This window comes from Meles meles, chromosome 13 (genome assembly GCF_922984935.1).
Source record: "Meles meles chromosome 13, mMelMel3.1 paternal haplotype, whole genome shotgun sequence".
NCBI lineage: Eukaryota > Metazoa > Chordata > Mammalia > Carnivora > Mustelidae > Meles > Meles meles.
In genome coordinates, this window is record NC_060078.1 from 35,247,560 (window position 1) to 35,263,338 (window position 15,779).

A 15,779-nucleotide genomic window follows, 5' to 3' on the forward strand; every position below is an offset into this window, starting at 1 on the left:
TGAACCAGAGGAACTACTTCCTAACCTAAAAGCAGTTTGTTCATTTGTTCTTTTATTCCACAAATGCACTTTGAAGCTGGAGCTACAGCAGCGAATGAAGTCTGTGACCTCAGAATGGAGCTTTGATAGTTCAGTAAGTGAAACAAAGTAGACAAATGATACAGAATATGTCAGTGAGGAATGCTATGCAGAAAAGCACAGCAAGGCCAGGGGTTCCGGGGTGGTGCTGGTGGAATGCAATTTCAGAGAGAAGGGTCAGGGATAAGCCTCTCTGATAAGGTGCTGTCTGAATCTGAGCGCCAAAGAAAATGAGGGACAAGCCGTGGTAGAGTGCAAGAGCAAAGGGCTTGCGGTCAGCAGCCTGGGACCCGTGGTCTTGACAGCCGTGTGACCTTAGGGAGGGGTTTAACTGACCTGTAAAACAGAGACAGAAAAAGCCACAATCCTGTCCCATGTTTGTCACTTGTGAGACACTCGAGGAAAGCATTTTGGTAAACAGCAAAGCATGACCTAACCTCAGATTGCAGGTAGGAGATGATAAAAGGTACAATTTGAAGACATGGATATGGACAAGCCTTCAGACCCTATTCTATACAACACGCCCTGGAGTTACCGAATTAAGTTGTCTGAGCTGAAGTGTAGAGAACACGCTCCAAAAACGAACTGTTTGATACTTAGGTATAAAGGATTTATATTCATCTTTGTTTACTTTTGTGGTATTTACAATTTTTATATTTGTCCTTTTCTTCCTTCAGCATCTTTTTCTTTGACCTTTCCTTTTAGTAAATCAGGCCTCTTGGCTCTCAGTGGACACATTTTCTATCCTGTTCGTTTACTCCCTGATTAATTCATTAAAAAAAGACCCATAACAACCCTCTAAGATTAATATTTATCATGGGGCACAGAGTCAAAGTCTATTATAGACTAATTCTAAGCTCCACAATAATTCATTTGTGTTGATGTTTGTTAAGGACTTGAAGTTGTTTGTTCTTTTTATTTTTATAGCTGAAGTGAATTTTGCAATAATCATAATACTTGAATAGAGCTTTATAGTGTGCAAAGAACTTTCATACACATTTGAGCTTTTAGCAACCACAGAGCTAGACAACGCAGACACTATGGTGCCCTTTTCCGAAGAAGGAAAACTGTGACTCAGAGATCAATATTTAAATCCAGGCTTTACAGTGATCCAGGTATGAATACACGAATGAAATATACTGAGTTGCTTTTCACAGTAGGAACTAAAATGATGTGTTTTTTAAATAGATTCAAGAACGTTCTAGATGACTCTTGGAGATGAATCCATAGGGGATAATGGAAAGAGAGGGCTATGTCCTTAGTGAGTGGAGGTCATGGAAACAAAACCTTTTCTTGTGTCATTGTCAAAGAGGATGTGCACCTGGCTCCAATCTAGCATGAACTTTCATTTATTTTTCTCCACTTACTTAGACTGACAAGATTAATAAACATGTGGTTTTCTTTGTGGCAGAAACAAAAGCAACCATAAGCAAATACAAAACTTCTCAAAATGAATTATCTTGAAATTAAAGAATGTTTTCTCAGAAAACGTTATTTAATTTTGAGATTGAGGGTCCTGAAGACTTATTATAATATGTCTTTTTAAGTATAATGGAATCAATAAAAAAATTAAAAGCAGAGTTGGGAAGAGACACAGAGATTATCCGACCATGGAACCATTAAAATATGTGATCCAGAAAGGGCCCCCCAGCTTGTGTGAAGTTTGCCTTGTCTTCTGTGGCATTCTCACCATCCTGGTCCAGCCTCCCCCATGGTGTTTTCTGATTGTAGGGGGCCTTCCAGAAATAATCCATCCTGTGGAGACTATATGATTCCACTTATATGAAGTACCTAGGATAGTCAAATTCATGGAGACAAAGTAGAAGGGAGTTAATTTTTAGTGGGGACAGAGTTTTAGTTTGGGTAGATGAAAAGTTCTGGAGATTAGTGATGGTACTGGTTATACAACATGAATATACTTAATGCCACTGAACTCTGTATACTTTAAAAATGGTTAAAGTGGTAAATTTTGTGTTATATGTATTTTACCACAATTTTAAAAATAAAGGAAGCAGGAAAAAACAATCCATTCAACATTTGGACATTTCTGTTATATTAACTCCCTCTAGGATAAGCCCTGTTCAGGTTTGCGCTCTGGAGCCATTAAGAGCACATCTAGCCCTTTTTCCTGGGTTGAAGACATCCAGCTTGTCCTTCCCAACAGTCTGTTCAAGGCTGACTAGCCCCAGCTCCTTCAGTGGGTCATCCTATTTTGTTTTATTTTATACTTTATTTAAATCATTATCAGGGGGCACTTGGGTAGCTCGGTTTAGCATTGGCCTTCAGCTCGGGTCATGATCCTAGGGTCCTGGGGTGGAGCCCAGCATCCATCTCCCTGCCCAGCAGGGAGCCTGCTTCTTTCTCTCCCTCTCCCTGCTGCTTCCCCTGCTTGTGCTCTGTCTCTGCCAAATAAATAAATAAAATCTTAAAAAAAAAAAAATCATTATTAGGATAAGGACCATACATTGTGATTGATAGATTAGCCTTTTAAATCTCTCTCAACCTATTGGTTCTTACTCTGAATCTATCCCTCTCTCTTCCTTGCTTGCTCACTCTGTCTCCCTTTTACTTTATTTGTTGAAGAAAACTGGGTCATTTGTCCTCAAGAGTGTTGGTACTTGTATCCTCCTGCTATACAGATTGACAGTTCCTCTGTCCTCTGTATTGCCTGTGAATCACTAATTGGATTGAGATACTTTATTTTATAAATGCGTGTAATCCAAGTATATAATAATCCAATCCATTCTAGATCTTTTTTAAGAGTGGAGGGGGTACTATTTTACACCCCCTTCCCAGTGTTTTGTTTGGTAGACTGTACACATGCAGAAAGATTGAAAGAACAGTAAAATGAACTCCCATGTAACCTTCACATAGATTTGCCAACCTTTAACATTGATTGTTAATACGTGGACAAATACACAGTTTTTCCCCCCAGCATCTTTTGAGCTTAAGTTATAGACATCTTGACACTTTACTGCAAAATATTTCAGCACATAATTGCCAAGAATGAGGGAATTCTCTCATATGAACTCAGTTGTGTTGACCGAAGAAATTTATGTTCTGTCTGTATATTCTCTACTATTGTATATTCTCTACTATTTACTGTGTATTTCCTAATTATCCAGGTAATGTCCTTAATAGCTGTGGGTAAAGTTTTTTAAAGATTTATTTATCTATTTATTTTATTTTATTTATCTATTTATTTTATTTTATTTATCTATTTATTTTATTTATTTATTTATCTATTTATTTTAGAGGGAGGGAGAGCGGTGGGGGGGGGGGGGGCAGGCAGAGTCTCAAGCCTGCTCCACATTGAGCGCCAACCCTGAGATCAGGACTGGAGCGGAAACCCAGAGTCAGGTGCCTAACCCACTGTACCACCCAGGCACCCCAGGGTAATTTTTTTAAAAAAATCTAGAATCCATGTAAAAAATCACAAATTGGGTTTAGTTTTTGGGCCACTTAAGGTGCCTAAATTGGGGCGCCTGGGTGGCTCAGTGGGTTAAGCCGCTGCCTTCAGCTCAGGTCATGGTCTCAGGGTCCTGGGATCGAGCCCCGCATCGGGCTCTCTGCTCCGCAGGGAGCCTGCTTCCCCCCTTCTCTCTGCCTGCTGCTCTACTTGTGATCTCTCTCTCTCTCTCTCTCTGTCAAATAAATAAATAAAATATTTTTTAAAAAAAAGTTGCCTAGGGGCGCCTGGGTGGCTCAGTGGTTTAAGCCTCTGCCTTCGGCTCAGGTCATGATCTCAGGGTCCTGGGATCGAGCCCTGCATCAGGCTCTTGGCTCAGTGAGGAGCCTGTTTCTCCCTCTCTCTCTCTGCCTGCCTCTCTGACTACTTGTGACTTCTCTCTCTCTGTCAAATAAATAAATAAAATATTAAAAAAAAAAGTTGCCCAAATTGGTTCTGTCCTTTATTGGGTCTTACGTGACATTGGCATTTTTTGAAGAGTCTAGGCCAGTAGTTTTTCAGAATGTCCCTAAATTTGGATTTGCCTGATTGGTTCTTTATGGTTAGATTCCCGGTGAGTAATTCCAGCAAGAATCATGGATAGGCTGTGCTGAGTCCTTTAATGCCACACTTGGGAGGCACATCATGTCAGTTTGTCACATCCTGGTGATAGGTTTGATCACTTGGATAAGGTGGTGTCTCCATTGTAAAGGAACCTTTTCACCATTGTAATTAATAAATAATCTATAGGATAGTAGTGGTTGCTTTTAAAATAGCCTGAAAAAACCTGTGATTGGTCATGGGAGAAACTGGATGGAAAAGATTATGGACACATTAGGAAAGAGTTATTCCCACTGGTGGAAAGATCATTTTAAATGTTTGTTTTTCTGAGAGGAGAGAAGTCGGGGGTGGAAGAGTAAGTACTGAAATGGGCTTTAATGAAGACAGACCTGTGTTGAGTCACAGTACTGCAGTTGAACTTGGCAACTTTAAAAAAGTTACCTCACTTCCCAGATCCTAAGTTTCCTTCGAAAAATGGGTATAATAATAAATGTTCCTGGCAGGATTGTTGAGATGATTAAATGAGATAGTATAAAGTAGCTTCTAGCCCAGCAGCTACACTAGGACCGTCGATTGCTTGGGAGATGAAGAGGAGTAGTTTCCTGAGCAGGTTGCAGAGTTTAAACCTATCCATCATGGGTATTAATTTTTGAGATTAGTTTGAAATAGTCATGTTGGTAAGAAAATGTGATCAACAGGTTAGGTGCCTTTGTGAAATTTCAAAGAAAGTGGTTAGGAATTAGGATGTTTGGTTTCATTTGCAGACCTCTTAAATTTGATTTGTCCATGGCATACTTAAGTAGGATTGAATTGCCATTTATTTGGACCTCTTTCTGATGGCAGTCCATTTTAATCTATTAACAGGGATTATTTTCTGAAACAGTTTATATGAAGCCTGATTGAGAATAGTGAATCATAATAATTTGGTGACCCATTTACATGCTTTACTGTAAAAGTTTCATTTCTTACAAGTGACAATTTTTTAAAGTTAATTAGACTCGGCTATACTGAGGTTAGCAAAAAGTGCCTTGAATTATCAATAATTCAGCAGGGCAGACATTTCTGTATAATGCAGTGGTTTGAGTATTGTGAGATAGTTATCCCTGAAATAAATGATTGTGAGCATACGTCCGCGTGGTGGGGTTCACTTGAATGTAGCGTGAAGTGATAGCATCTATGCTTTCTATTATTGGACAGAGTGTGGGACATCAGTCTTTCTGGCCATGAACTACTAGCAACCTTTGTCCTTTGTGTTACCTTTAGTTAAAAACGAAAAATGAGCATGAGTGCTGGCTGATGGCCATGTCTTTCTTACAGCTAAAAATTCATCGGGGAAAGAAAAATGGGATTGCGGATTTGGATTTGTTTCATTGCATGAATGATATGTGACATTTTGTAAATTATTTATCACCACAAGGATGGCAGCAATGGCTTGAGCATTGTTATATCAAATGAAAGCAGGAATCCCATTAGTACAAGGACTGGGTTTTAGCTAGAATCTATCAAGGGAATGTTGTCACTTTAAAACCAGATTGTTCTTTTAATTGCTATTTAAAGGAACAAAAGTGTTCCCAAGGTACTACAGTTGAGCAGTTGCAAGTAATAACTATGGATCCATAATTATGCAGTGCTGATTATCTGGCATTTAAAAAATTGTGGCTGGAGTCAGTGACCAATTTGTTGTAGCTTGTCTTTTTGGGTTTTTCTAGTACAAAGTGTTTTATACTCTGCTTTTTAACTGGGGCTACAAAACACATTTGCATAGCTACTTCAGAAAGTAAAGCCTGTGCATATTAAAAGAACAAATTAAACTGAAAATAAGGGCAAGATAATGAACACATTGTAGGATGAAATTAACAATCATATTGAACAATTTTGCAAATCCTCTGTCATAAGATGAATTCTGGTTTTTGATGACATGTTCTCACAGTGAACGAAGACATTTGTTGGAATCATTATAACCATTTGAAATAGTATCTTAGCGATGAGGGTTTCTTCTTTTAACTGGCATATGTTTCTTCCATTTATTCAGTTACCATATATCTTGAGTGCCTACTGTGTATCGGGCAATGTATTAATTCGGCATTTGGGATAGAGTAGCTGAACAAATGAGGTTTATTCTATGCCGATGTATATTTTAAAAGTTAGACCTTGCAGAATCTCGTTTTTTAATTTACATTAAAAAAACATGTATGATTATGCTAACTTTTCCTGCCCTGAATTTTTGATTCATGAGATTCAAATACAAATACGTTATAGTTACATTCAGATGGCTAGAGACAACATGTGTGAAGGCTTGGAATATGCAATAAAATTTTAATTTTCATACAGTTTTGGCTGTTCAGAATAAATGTGACCAGATCTGTAGGCAGAGTCAACTATTCATACGAATGGGAATATTAGCATTGCTGGTAGCCATAAATAACGTTGGAGACACTTTGTACATTGTTAAAAGCAATTTCCTCAGTGAGAGCTAAAGAGTACTAGGGAGTTTGACAAATGTTTTGTTGTTTCTTTTATTAAAGTGGGAATGTCAGAGATTCCGAGTTTATCTCCTTTGTGTGGCATGGTATGATTTACTTTTGAAGACCTTGGTGCCAGAAAGTCCTTGTTAATGATCTTTTGAGCTTCCCAAGTGATCCTGCAGAATTTTAAATTTCTTGCTTAATTCCGACTCTGTTATTATGTCACCTAAAACCTTAACAATATTTTAGGTCAAAAATTTAATAGATTAAATAATAGTAACCTGCACTAAAAACATTTGATAAAGTTGAGTAAAAACAGTCTGAAATAACAATTAGATGATACTAATAAATTATAATACTGAATAGATGAGTCCATTTATTATAGGCCTGTAAATTAGAGCAATGATTGAGATTTCGAATGAATCTTTTCTTTTCTTTCCTTTTTTGAAATAATCTCTATGCCCAACACGGGGCTTGAACTCATGACATTGACATCAAGAATCACACACTGTCCCAGCTGAGCCAGCCAGGTGCCCCCAAAAGGATCTTTAATAATGTTCATTTTAGGAAGGTTATATCATCTATAAATGTCTTAGATTTCATTGATTTAATGAGAATTCCTTCTGAATCTTAAATACAGTATTTAGGTAATACTTTGGCATCAAATAATTAAAGAGTTTTTTTTTAATTAGAAAATGTTGATTGGAATACCTTATTCAGCAGGTTTTCCATTGTTAAATATGTAAGAAGCTTTGACTTTAATGTTTTGTTGTTAATTTTGAAATGGAAAACTGATAGTATTTTTTCATTTTAATTTTATCATAGCCCCGTGCTGATCCCATTCCAATATGTAGCTTCTGTTTGGGGACTAAAGAATCAAATCGTGAAAAGAAACCAGAAGAACTCCTCTCTTGTGCAGATTGTGGCAGTAGTGGTAAGTTGGTATTGTTTTGAATGCGGTATACCGTGTCTCCTCTATAGCTATCAAAACTGCATTTGTTTTTTAAAGCAATTATTTGGTTATCGCATAGTTTTAAATTTAAAAAGTAAATGTAGGTAGAGGGGGGAAAAGTGAGTATATTAGCAGTGACAAAGATATTTATGTTTATATAATGCTACCTATTAAGCTTTGATTTCATAGCAGCATTCAGTTTGGAGTATTTTACATTGCAGATAAATCCAGTGTAGAGATTTCTAGGTTTTCAAGCTGAATACAAGTAGAATCACTTGTTTTCTATAACCCTCAGTCTCCATTTAAGAGGTCCTCTAGTTGGCATATGTGGTGTTTCAGGTCATGACACCTGCTGGTGCAGTGTAGTATTGCAACCCAGCTCTGTGTGGCTCTAAATGAAAGGGACAGTGTTCTGGAAACTTCAGTGGCAGAATCAAGAAATCATCAGGCATGAAAAAGACTCAGATTGCCTAGAATAAGATAGGAAAAGAGTGGTCAAATAAGAGGTGATGTTGAACTCAAGGAATTGGTAGGTGGAGACACTGGATTGACCATTGGCCAAATTGCAGTACTTAAAATGCTGTCGAGGTACAGGCATCTCAGCCTTTTCCTCAGGTCTAAGATATTAAGACCATGCCTTAAAATGGAAAAAGGAAGTCAGATTGTGCTTACACAAAGAATTTGTCTTACCAAGCCAGTCTTCCTTCTTGCTAATCATATGATAGTTGCCTAGGTTTTATATACACATACAGGTTTTGTTTTTTTAATATTTTTTTTTTATTTGAGAGAGAGAGAGAGACACTATGAGGAAGGGTCGGGGGGATGGGCGGAGAGGGAGGAAGACAAGCAGACTTGCTGCTGAGCTGGGAGCCTCGCAGGGGGCTCTATCCCATGATCCTGAGATCATGACCTGAGCCGAAACTGAGAATCAGATGCTTAAGCGTCTAGCCACTCAGGTGCCCCGTATGTAGTTTTATATATGGTTATATATATGGGTATACACACACACACACACACACACACACACACACACACTCCCAGCAGATTGAGTGGTAGTTAATTGGATTTCTAAAAAATAATCTTAGTGTTAATCTTCAAATGTTCTTCTCTCAGCCTACTGAAACTTTTTTCCTCCCAGAGTGTTACTTTAACATAGAAAACACAGTATTTCTCTGATGATGGTTATCTTGAAAAACAACAACAAACCTGCAAAATACCATAGCATACTGTCATTTAGGAAGTCAGTATAGTAGTAGTTAAGAAAAACTCAAGAGCCAGCCCTAGCCCAGTTCTTCTACATTGAGCTAGTTAACTATTTTGTGCCTTGATTTCCTCACTAGAAAAACTAGATAATGGTAGCACCTACCTCTTGGATTTTGTGGGAGTTCAGTGAGAGAACAGAAGTACATAGCCTAGCACAGGGTCTATGACAACTACGGGAAGTGTGCTATAAATGTCAACCATTGTCATTATTTGGCATGTTTGATATTGTCCTTGATTGCTGCAAGTAATTTCAAATCTTATCATCATTTTTGACAGCTGCTTGATGGTTGGATAGAGGAAATGTTTCATTCACTGAAGAATGACAGTGTTGTGTAATGATTCTACTTCCTCCTATAAAGGTTTAACTGGATAAGCTCTATGTGGTTCTGCCGCTTTTAAGACCTGACTGGGAGGGGAGCCTTGGAAATAAGACATTGCAAACTCTGCCTGAGAAATGCATTCTGACAGTCCTTTTTGATGGGCTTTACAGATTCATTAAAATTCTCTACCTGCCCATGGTATCATGGATAGTGACAAAAGGGCATGGAAACATTATCTGTATGTTCAGTTTAATAAATTTCAGCCCTACGATCTCTCTGTTTTATCCTGGTAAGGTAGTCCCTCACTCATCAGTTCTGACTCTGGAGTTATCTTTTAGGTTTTCTCACGAGGCTCACTCTGAATGAATTATTCTTTTGTTTAACTGCCTGATCACTTTAGTGGCGAGCACTTGCCTGTGGTTTACCTTTGTGTTTTTTAAGGTGGTACTTTAAAAACTACCTTCACTCTTTTATTTTTTTTTTTGAGTACCTATTTGTCTGGTTGCCGAGACAGATTAAAAGTGCACTTAAATGTGGGAAGAAAAGTTCCCTTCATATATTTCCTTACCTCTGCTGATACACTTACTTGAGTTGATAAGGAATTTGAGATCGTTATCTGCTAGATCATAACTTCAGGGCCTCCTTCACAAGGTATAAAGGTGTAATTCTAAACAGGTACATCTTAGATTTTCTGATGTAATCAATCTCCCTTCGTCTTTCCCAGATTAAAAACCTGCCAAAGGAGAAGTTTGATCCCCTTTGTACTTGGAGGTCACTGAAATTTTTTTTCCCTAAAGTTTCTTATTTTACCAGGGTATGTAGGTATAATGTTATGTTTTCTCTTTTAACAAATGGAGAAGAATGGACTAAGGATACTGTCTTAGAAGACTTATATAGCTAGAGTTATTTTGTGAGCCAGTTCTCCCTTCCCCCACTCCTTTTCAGGTAGAAAAAGCCAGAGACTTGGAGTCAAGGTGTGGGTCATGGCCGAAATTCAAGCCCTGAGACATCATATCCCTTTGCTTAGGATAGAGAATAGCTAAGAGAGTTTTTCTGGACCCCACCATGGAATCTGGCTCAGTGTTGAGGTTCACTCGGTGTTTCCTTCTATGTACTGTGCCAGTCTGGATCTAACTACTTTATTTTTTTAATTTTGTTTTTTTTAAAGATTTTATTTATTTATTTGACAGAGATCACAAGTAGTCAGAAAGGCAGGCAGAGAGAGAGGAAGGGAAGCAGGCTTCCTGCTGAGCAGAAAGCCCGATGCAGGGCTCTATCCCAGGACCCTGGGATCATGACCTGAGCCAAAGGCAGAGGCTTTAACCCACTGAGCCACCCAGGCATCCCTGGATCTTGCTACTTTAGTCAAGAAAAACCCATTGTTCCTACCCCAAGGAGATGCACTGTAGACATTTAGTTCATCTGGTAGATCAGATGAGTAGCCTTTTATATGCTGCTCTTTAAATAGATGAATAAAAATCAAATATAGTTGTTCTTTGGAGGGGGGTGTAGGGACGGGTTGGGATTCTTGTAGTTACAACGTTCTGTTGTAACACTTGATAATTAGGAGGGAAAAATAATAAAACAGGCTGGCATGGCTCAGTAGTATCCTCTAATAATGGTGCAAGCCCCATTGTCATGGTCCAGTCCAGTTTCTCTAGTGGGAATTACAGAGTGGATGGTACCCCTATGGATACCTCATATATGGATAGCCTTATGGAAACGGCTACTATCTCACACTCCAAAGAGTCCATTGATTCTAGGATTGAATTGAAACTGTTTGTAATGATCAAAGGACTCCCTAAGTTTAAGTGAAAAAAATGCCCAAAGCAGTATAAAACTAGAAGGAAATATAGATGGCAGCCCGTAAGGAGGATCGTTCTGAAATGTGTTTCCCATATGTGCCTGTTGCTTTGCAGTCGCCTGGGTCTAAAGTACCATTTGTGTGATGTCACACTTAAACTCTGCTTAGATTTCATAGATGTGAGTACTAAATGTTTCCTTCTCCTTACATCATAAAGTAAGCCAATTAGAAATGTCTCTATTTTGAAGGTGGCTCAGTGCTGCAAATGGGCAGTATTTTCTTTAACTATGTTTTTCTTGCTGCAAGTTCCTTTGAAGAAATATTTCAGGTTTGCAAGTAGTAAAAATACGAGGTAAGGTACAGAGTGCATGGAGCCTCCAATACGGTTTTCCAGGTTTCTGCGTGCCGGCTGTATAACTGCAGTTTTTATTTATCTCTAAAATGTGGAGGCTGACGTCTGCACCCAAGCATCCATAGAACTGTTGTGAGCATAACAGTGAGATAACGATAGGAGGATCGTCAGTCACTATAGAACGTTACACAGATGGGATGGATTATTCATTCTAACCGCTAATACGAATGTGGGAATCATCAGATAGTCATATTCAGGTCTTTGGAAATGTTGGGCCTAGGAAGTGATTTTACTTGACTTTCATGGATCAGCCTACTTTGAAATTAACACTGTTATATTCTCTTTGCCTCATTAAGACCAAATTATCTTTAATTAGCTTCACATAAGTATTAGATATTATACCAAATGAAATTTTGTGTCTGCTGCTCAGATTGCTGGGTGGTTAAATCTTACTTACAGATGAGTTGTGTGCATGTGTGTTTTCAAATTAGCAAATCTAAGATAAGTGTACAGTTCAAAATTACAGCATCATTCTAAGTGGATGCTCATTGAAACCGGCGGCAAAGAGAGGCTTCTGTGATGCAGCTGGGAAGGTAAGAAAAACACCCTTGCACAGCAGAGAGAGCAGGCGCCGTGGCACCCAATACCAGTCTGCCCTCAGGACCCCTGAAGTCTCTGCTGGGATTGTCTTTATGCATATGTCAACCCACAACAAAACTGGCCCGCCTTCTGCTCCCAGAGTCAGCTAGCTGCTAGGTGCGGTATGCAGATAAATAGGTATATTTAAAAAATCACTTGTTTCTTGGGCATCTGGTGGGTGATTCAGTTCGTCTGAACACAGTTCAGTTCTGAAGGCAGTTGTGTCTGCCTTCGGCTCAGGTCATGATCCTGGGGTCCTGGGATCGAGTCCCGAGTTGGGCTCCTTGCTCATCAGGGAGCCTGTTTCTCCCTCTGCCTCCCACTCCTTCTGCTTATGCTTGCTCTCGTGCTCTCCCTCTCTCTCTCTCTGACAGATAAGTAAAGAAAAATAATGTAAAAAAAATCAAAATAAAAAGATCGCTAGTTTCGGAGCACCTGGGGGGCTCAGTGGATTAAATCCTCTGTCTTCGACTCAGGTCATGATCCGGGGGTCCTGGGATCAAGCCCCATATCGGGCTCTGTGCTCTGCGGCGAGCCTGCTCCCCCCCCCCACCACCACCCCCAACCAACTCTGCCTACTTGTGATCTCCCTCTCTGTCAAATAAATAAATAAATCACTAGTTTCTTAAAGTCACTATGAGAAAATGCCTCAAGGGTTAGTTGGTTAGTTATTCAGCTTCACCCTGAGTAGACGAGGACTGAATGATTGATTAGGTTGGGAGGGAGACCCTTGACCAGAGAGAAACCTAAAGATGAAATCCGAAGAGGAGTTCGTAGGTTGGAGAAGGAAGGATTGGTGAGCCCCTCCTTCCACAGGCCCGCAGCTGGACTGACCAAGTGGAGAAACAGGAAGCAGAAACCTTGCACCCGACCTTTTTATTCCCTGAAATCATGTGGGTCGGGATTACCTGTGGTGTGTGTGTAGCAAAATCTAGAGGTCACTTTTCAGTCCGTATCAGACTCTAGTGTACATCTTTCTGTTCACACCATTTAGTCTTCAGCCCTGTTTGGTCTGTTGAAACCTTTTTCCTTAGGAAAATCTTTTCCTCTGGCTTCCGTGATCCATATTCTCTGTGTGGTCTGTCACCACTTCCTTTCATACATTTTTGTTTGCTCCTTTGTCTCTTTCTATCCCTTCTGTTCTTAGCCCTGTGTTTCTTACTCTTTGCGTCATAGCTTCCCCTGAGCTCCAGATGCTTAGATAGAAATGCCTTCAGAATTTCTCCACTTGGATGCCCTGTAGGCTTCTTAGAGTTAGGGATCCCAAAGAGCCTATGAACCTTGCAGTTCCCCTGTCACCCCAAAACCACAAACACTGCAGTAACAACAGAAATCTTAGCAAACTAACCTCTTTCTTCTCCTTAGGGATTTCCCATTTCAGCAAATGGCACTCCATTGGCCACTCATTTCCACAAGCCATTGTATGTCCGAATCTGTATCCCACATCCTCAGTATATCCATACATTCCCACCAAAACCACTCAGACCTGTTATTACAATAACTTTAATCTTGATTCTCTTTCCCCTTAACCATTTTCCATGCTATAGGCTAAGTGAATTTTTTAAACTTCAAAATCTATTCACAGATTTATTTTAGTTGCTACCAGTTAACCCTTAGGAAAAATCAAAATTCTTTAATACAGCCCTCGAACCTTCTCCTGGTTGGACTCCTGTTAACCCTGTTCTGCATCACGACCCCCTCCTCCCCGCCAATGTTCTGCGCACACTGGTTATAGTGCACCTTCCCTCTGTGAGTGTGCCATGGCCCCCTGTCCCTCAGCACACGCCAGCTTCTCCTACCTTTTCCCATCTAATGCCACTCATCCTATGGGTTTCTTCGTTAGGAAGCCATTCCTCAAACTTCATGATAGATTCATCCATATCTCTGAACCACCCTTTGTCACATGTTAATTCTAATTCTTATTTAATGTGTCTCTTTCCTGCTAGACTATATGATCTGAAATGTTTGATCCTTTCCTTACTGCATCTCAGATGGACAGATGGTTGGTCAGATAGCCAGTCCTAGGGGACCTATTGTCAAGAGCATTTATTAGTTTTCCATTGGTGCTGTAATAAATTATCACAAAGTTGTTGACAGAACTCAATTCCTTGTGTTTGTATGACCAAGACCCCCATTTTCTTTTTCTCGTTTCCTTGCTTGCTTAGATTTCTTGGTTCCTTTCTCCCTCACTTCCTCACTTCTTCCCTCCTTTCCTTCCCTTCCCTTCCTTTTAAACAAACACTTGTGTGCATGTGTGTGTGTGTGTGTGTGTGTGTATTTATTTCAGAAAGTCATCTCCTTATAAGGATAGCCAAGTTATTTTCCAAGATAATGTTTCCTGACATTAAAAAAAAAAAAAATCACACAAGATAGATAAAATGGAATCTATTCCAATAGAGGTAAATAAAAAAATGTGTGAAGAATTTACCCTGCTGCTCCTCAGGAACCCTGTCTAGATTTCTTCCCTGGTTCTGCTATGAATGTGCTTCCCTCAACTCAGGATCAGTCACCAGAGTCTCTCTGTATCACCTGCCCTCAGACACTTAGAAAGCTCTTTCACCATGAAGCTCATGTGACTGTTACATGTTTCTGTGTGTGTGTGTGTGTGTGTGTGTGTTTTAAATTTTAATTCCATATAGTTAATGTACGGTGTTATATTAGTTTCAGGTGTACAGTATAGTGAGTCAACAATTCTGTTACTCAGTGCTCTATCAAGGTAAATGTACTCTTAATCCCCGTCACCTATTTTACCCACCCCCCATCCACATCCCCTCTGGTAACCATCTGTTTGTTCTCTATGTAGTTAAGAGTCTATTTTTTTTGGCTTGTCTGTCTTCTTTCTCCTTTCTTTCTTAAATTCTGCATATGAATGAAATCATATGTTATTTGTCTTTCTCTGACTGACTTATTTCACTTAGGATTACACTCTCTAGATCCATCCATGTCACTGCAAATGACAAGATTTCATTCTTTTTTAATGGCATAAGACCATACACACACATGTGCACACGCACACACATTTATCTTTATCCATTCATCTGTCAATGGACAGTTGGGCTGCTTCCATAATTTGGCTATTTATAAAATATAAATTTATAAATATAAAATTTATATATATATAAAATTTATAAAATATAAAATATATTATTTATAAATAATGCTCCTATAAAATCAGGGTGCATATATCCTTTTGAAGTAGTGTTTTTGATTCTTCGGGTAAATACCCAATAGTGCAATTATTGGATCATACAGTAATTCTATTGAAGAACCTCCATACTGTTTTCCACAGTGGCGGCACTAGTTTGCATTCCCACCAACAGTGCACAAGGATTCCTTTTTCTCCACATCTTCACCAGCACTTGTTTCTTGCATTTTTCCATTCCACCTGGTGTGAAATGATACCTCATTGTAGTTTTGGTTTGCATTTCCCTGAGAAATGATGAGCATCTTTTCATGTGTCTGTTGGCTGTCTCTGGAGAAACATCTGTTCATGTCTTCTGCCCATTTTTTAATTGGATTATTTGGGTGTTGGGTTTTTTTTTTTTTTTAAGATTTTATTTATTAATTTGGCAGAGAGAGAGACAGATCACAGGAGGTAGGCAGGGAGGCAGACAGAGAGAGGAGGAAGCAGGCTCTCCGAGGAGCAGAGAGCCAGATGTGGGGCTCGACCCCAGGACCCCGGGATCATGACCTGAGCCGAAGGCAGAGGCTTTAACCCACTGAGCCACCCAGGCACCCCCTGGGTGTTGAGTTTTATAAGTTCTTTATATGTTTTGGACACTGATGCTTTATCTGATGTGTCATTTGCAAATATTTTCTCCCATTCAGTAGCTTGTCTTTTAGTTCTGTTGATTGTTTCCTTCACTGTGCAAGAGCTTTTTATTTTCATTTAGTCCC

General features: G+C 39.3%; 1 protein-coding gene across 5 annotated transcripts in view; it reads left to right on the top strand.

The window, feature by feature from the left end:
- Positions 1-15,779, top strand: part of KAT6B (lysine acetyltransferase 6B) — a 189,235-nt gene that overhangs the window by 114,169 nt on the left and 59,287 nt on the right. For all 5 annotated transcript variants that reach the window (XM_046027127.1, XM_046027126.1, XM_046027129.1 and 2 more), the window contains one exon: positions 7,378-7,486. In XM_046027127.1, coding sequence (XP_045883083.1) covers positions 7,378-7,486 — 109 coding nt within the window. The remainder of the gene's footprint in view (positions 1-7,377; positions 7,487-15,779) is intronic.